The 4,497-nt window shown below is 46.8% G+C and overlaps 3 protein-coding genes across 3 annotated transcripts in view; 2 read left to right on the forward strand and 1 right to left on the reverse strand.

Moving 5' to 3' along the window:
* Positions 1 to 695: 695 nt before the first annotated feature.
* Pmar_PMAR024026 (tropomyosin, putative) lies at positions 696 to 1,688 on the reverse strand (the record flags this gene model as incomplete). The annotated part of the gene is made up of 6 exons (XM_002775760.1): positions 696 to 893; positions 940 to 1,037; positions 1,083 to 1,220; positions 1,279 to 1,405; positions 1,454 to 1,591; positions 1,632 to 1,688. The coding sequence occupies 6 exons, from the start codon at positions 1,686 to 1,688 to the stop codon at positions 696 to 698; spliced, it is 756 nt and encodes a 251-aa protein (XP_002775806.1).
* A 920-nt stretch (positions 1,689 to 2,608) lies between these two features.
* Pmar_PMAR024027 (ethylene-inducible protein hever, putative) lies at positions 2,609 to 3,889 on the forward strand (the record flags this gene model as incomplete). Its single annotated transcript, XM_002775761.1, has 7 exons — positions 2,609 to 2,723; positions 2,782 to 2,942; positions 2,996 to 3,081; positions 3,126 to 3,229; positions 3,277 to 3,599; positions 3,649 to 3,790; positions 3,844 to 3,889. The coding sequence occupies 7 exons, from the start codon at positions 2,609 to 2,611 to the stop codon at positions 3,867 to 3,869; spliced, it is 957 nt and encodes a 318-aa protein (XP_002775807.1). The 3' UTR covers positions 3,870 to 3,889.
* A 607-nt stretch (positions 3,890 to 4,496) lies between these two features.
* The window catches only part of Pmar_PMAR024028 (equilibrative nucleoside transporter, putative), a 1,206-nt gene continuing 1,205 nt past the window's right edge, over position 4,497 (forward strand). Inside the window, exon 1 of the mRNA XM_002775762.1 lies at position 4,497. This exon is cut by the window's right edge and continues 1,205 nt beyond it. The gene's annotated coding sequence lies outside the window, so the exon portion shown is untranslated.

Consider the following 4,497-nt stretch of genomic DNA (forward strand, 5'->3'; position numbering starts at 1 on the left):
ATGCACAGCCTTGATAGAGCGATAACAAAGCAGCATACTAGGGACAATGATGGGAAGCATACAGTACTTGATCATATTTACTATATTAATGTTAGAGCTGTAAAAGTCATAAGACCTTTCCGCTGTCCATAATGTGAAGCATTTATAACTAGGTAATGATGAACTCATTCTTCTGGATGAGTATCCTATAGGCCTATGTAACAGATATGCTCGAGATAATACACCAAAGTCTATGCGTATCTACATAGAGTTAATAGTAGAGACCATCTCCACAACACATCCACCTACAACATCCTCTATACGAATGCCTCGTCCTCTACCAATACTAACATCACCAGGGACATACCACAGCAATCTCCTAGTTGTAGTATCATATCGTGCATTCCTATAAGGGTATTCTATCCTGGACTATGCTGGTAGTGGTATTACACTGTATGCATCTCATTCCTTTTCCCCAGCATCATCTTCATGATAAGTTGACCACGTTGTATTTCCAATATCTCTCGTACACACTGATGGAGGGTTGGCGTCAACCGCCTCGGCAAATGCTGCCTATGGTGTGACACCTAAGAGGAGGTAGACGGCACCTCCTAAGGTCCCACTATTACCATTCCTTTCTCGGGACCAACAGCTTTAACATTGCCTTTCCTGATAATGATTATGATTAGAATCATCATATTGAGGTTATGAATAGCCTACAAATGATTTATCTCTTTCAATAAGCTCTCCTTCTCTTCTTTCCATGTAGCCAACTTGTTTTCATAGACCTTCTTCTGTGCAAGCCATGCTACAGCTGACTGTAGATGTTGCTGCCGTTCAGCTTGCCATGTAGCAGCCTCTTCTGCATGACGTTGGCTCATCGATAATATATTATCCTCCGACACTTGTGTTTCCTGTCATTACTATTCAAGACTACTATACGACGATCTGCCACCCTACATCTTTATGAGAATGCTGTAGATTGACAGTAGCCCCCATCATCTGATGCCTCATGGATGATACTTCGGTCCGTAACTCATCCAAACCAACGCTAATGCCTGAGGGTGAGTACACTACTACATAGTGTATTAATAGCAGCATACCTAGGTTAGCACCACCAATGCCTCTGGCTAGCTCCGCTATCTTCTCTACGAATGTTGTATACCGTCTAGTCTGTGATGCCAATCTATGCTGTGCTCGCAAGAGGAGTACTCTATTACGGCATAATAGGGATACTAACCCTGATATGAGTAGATAGGCAATAGCGTACTGCCCAACTCCATCACTATGCGTAATTACGTTGTTCCTTCTCCTGACTTTTCTGTGCTTTCTCTGCTAATGAGGATAACTCCTCGATCTGAGTATGCAATGCAGATGCCTCAGCAAGGTGAGTAGCCAAGTCCTGTGTGACCCTTTGGAGATCGGCCTATTAGGCATGGTAGACCCCCCGAGCCTCCCAAAGCCGTAGTACTACTTCCAACATCTCCACCTCATAACTCTTATCCCTCTCCTTCCTGTAGGACTCCTCTAGTTTCTGCTTGAGATGTCTGTTATGATCCTCCGACTCGGATAGTTCCCGTTGTAGGTTGGACACAGTCTCGTGTAGAGTTGCCTGTAGTAGTAGTGACAATGGTAGCATTCCTAGCCCCTACATTTGCTTTTTTCTGACTATCAATTTCTTGCTCGTGAACCGCAATGGTATGGCGCATTTCCTCCAGCCTGGATAACAGTCTAGATAGTATAGTATACCCACAGGCAGCCCACCTAGCATCCTTCCCAGAGTGCGAGCTCGACACTATCCCCTCTTCCCCTATGCTAGACCTATCATAGTAATGCTGGTTCCTTCTCTTAGACCATGATAGTACCTTCGTCTTGGAACTGGTGGATCGAGAGTTATGGTGGTAGTAGGGTCTGGTAAGGTGAATGCTGGCACCTTAGGGTGTGGCTCCTGAGCACCCCAAGTTGGAGTCTTCTTATATTGTACTATATGGTAAGGCCCTGTATCCGCATCGGGAGAAGGCTTGGTCGTTTGGTCAATAGACTATCGATAACACCCTATTACCATCCCATACCATGTGTAGCCTCACCTCAATCCCATTAACTGTTGAGGATCTAGCTGAGGACATCTTATCATCATCGTCATCTGATGTATATAATAGACTCTGGGCTACCGCTCTATGATGTATCCTAAAGTCGATCCCTGCTATCCTCACCATATGTACATTCCCTTACCGATCTAATAGATCGCTCTCTTGCCGTAGAGCATCCAGTTCCGCCTCTAGAACACTATTCATCGACGTGAGACCATTCTACCAATCAAATCGCGCCGAGAGACACTTCGCACGCCCGACTAATCGATATCTTTTTGGATACTGTCTGCCTCCTATTGATATCCTCATGATGAGCTAGCAGCTCGATAGTTTATTAATTCATTGCAACGAGCTTGCTTCAACCTGGCTAGTGGTCACTACTGCTCGGCGATTGCATAATACCTCTGTATGTGGTTATATATGTAGTGGATCAGTGACCACCTTATAAAGGCTTTTAGCTGTGCTTAGGTTACTGCTCTCATTGCTGCGAGTATCATCCTTCACATCTTCCTAGTTTTACTAAGCTACTCGTTCTCGTTATGTCCTCTGCCGAAGGCACCATCAAAGTAAAGCAGGGCTTAGCCCAGATGCTGAAGGGTGGTGTTATTATGGACGTCATGACCGTCGAGCAAGCTAAGATTGCTGAGGCCGCTGGTACGTTGGCCGAGATGCACATCCCTAGTATTAGATAGTCTCATCACTTCATCGTCAGGTGCCGTAGCTGTTATGGCACTCGAGCGTATCCCTGCTGATATCCGTGCGGATGGTGGTGTTGCTAGGATGTCGGATCCCAAGATGATCAAGGAGGTCATGGATGCTGTTTCCATCCCTGTTATGGCTAAATGCCGTATTGGCCACTTTGTTGAGGCTCAGGTAACTTCAATACTCCATCGTGGGTGCATGCCGTAAGGTGGGGTTCCTGTCAGGTCCTGGAGGCTGTTGGTGTTGATTATATTGACGAATCCGAGGTCCTCACTGTTGCCGATGAGGATAACCATATCAACAAGATGAAGTGATCCCATACTCTTTAGTATCGTCACTATGCCGGTCCATCAGGTTCAAGGTCCCCTTCGTATGTGGATGCCGTAACCTCGGTGAAGCTCTCCGTCGCATTGCTGAGGGTGCCAGCATGATACGAACTAAGGGCGAGGCTGGCACTGGTACTAGACATTAATCTACGCAGGTTGGTTTATTCTGATACTCTTAGGTAATGTCGTCGAGGCTGTTCGCCACATGCGTACTGTGAATAGGGAGATCCGCATCCTCCAATCTCTGGAGGATGATGAGGTCTTCACCTTCGCCAAACAGATTGGTGCTCCTCTTTCCCTTATCGAGGAGACTCGAAGGCTTGGTCGCTTGCCTGTGGTTAACTTCGCTGCTGGTGGTGTTGCCACTCCTGCTGATGCTGCTCTCTGCATGCAGCTCGGTGTCGATGGTGTATTCGTTGGCTCTGGTATCTTCAAGTCAGACAACCCGGAGAAGCGCGCTCATGCTATAGTCCAGGCCGTTACTCACTTCAAGGACCCCAAGGTGAGTGGCTGCATAATGATGGATAGTTATCATAAGTGCATCTCTGTAGATCGTTGCTGAGGTGTCCGAGGACCTTGGTAAGCCTATGACTGGCATCAACTGTGATGAACTGAAGGTCCGCTTCGCCGAGCGTGAGGGTGGTAACATGCCTGCTACTACCAATGACAAGAAGGATAGGTCCGTCATCAAGGGTAGCAAAGACTATGAGCATGGGTAGCGAGAGTGGTACGTAGTATTGTCTTAGGCACTTCCCTTGCTGAGGTTGAGTAACAATCATAAGGCTTAGAGTTATTCAACAATCCGACCTGGAAGTGCTGTTTCTCGGTTTATTCTACATAGGTCATTTAGTTCATCTGGTCAATGCTATGTGGGGGATGTGGTAGGCCGTCCTGGTGGCATGATGGCGTACTAGGGCACTATCATCCAGGTTTGCACTGTCATAGGGGGAGCCTAGGGTGACCGAAGCACGGTCCGAAGAAAGGTTTGTCTAGGTCAACTCCTTCAGGCTCTCCTCAGCACATATAATAGCCGATCGTTTATTGATAAACATGGTCCGATCAATGATCGTTACGCTTGGCTAGTCGTGTGTAAAGAGCCAACTTAAAGAAATTAGGAGTAGGTTACTTAGTAAGTGCGGATTGGAACTGAGTTGAATGGTAGCAGGGCGATAAATCCTGAGGTTCTCATCTGTACCAGGAGAAGTTGCCAGTCAGCCCATTCGTAATCGTGGGAGCAACTGACGTATAATCTCTTACAGATTCCGGTTCGGGCACCAAGTAGTTGAGTGATGACGTAGAGATCCTTCCATCAGTCCTGCCATTGGATGCCTCATTCTCGCTCTCAAGACGTAGAACTGCATCCATGTTGCTACTCGCAGGTCGCCTGTCTTCTCATTGTG

This window comes from Perkinsus marinus, assembly GCF_000006405.1.
Source record: "Perkinsus marinus ATCC 50983 genomic scaffold scf_1104296955314, whole genome shotgun sequence".
NCBI classification, from domain to species: Eukaryota; Perkinsozoa; order Perkinsida; family Perkinsidae; genus Perkinsus; species Perkinsus marinus.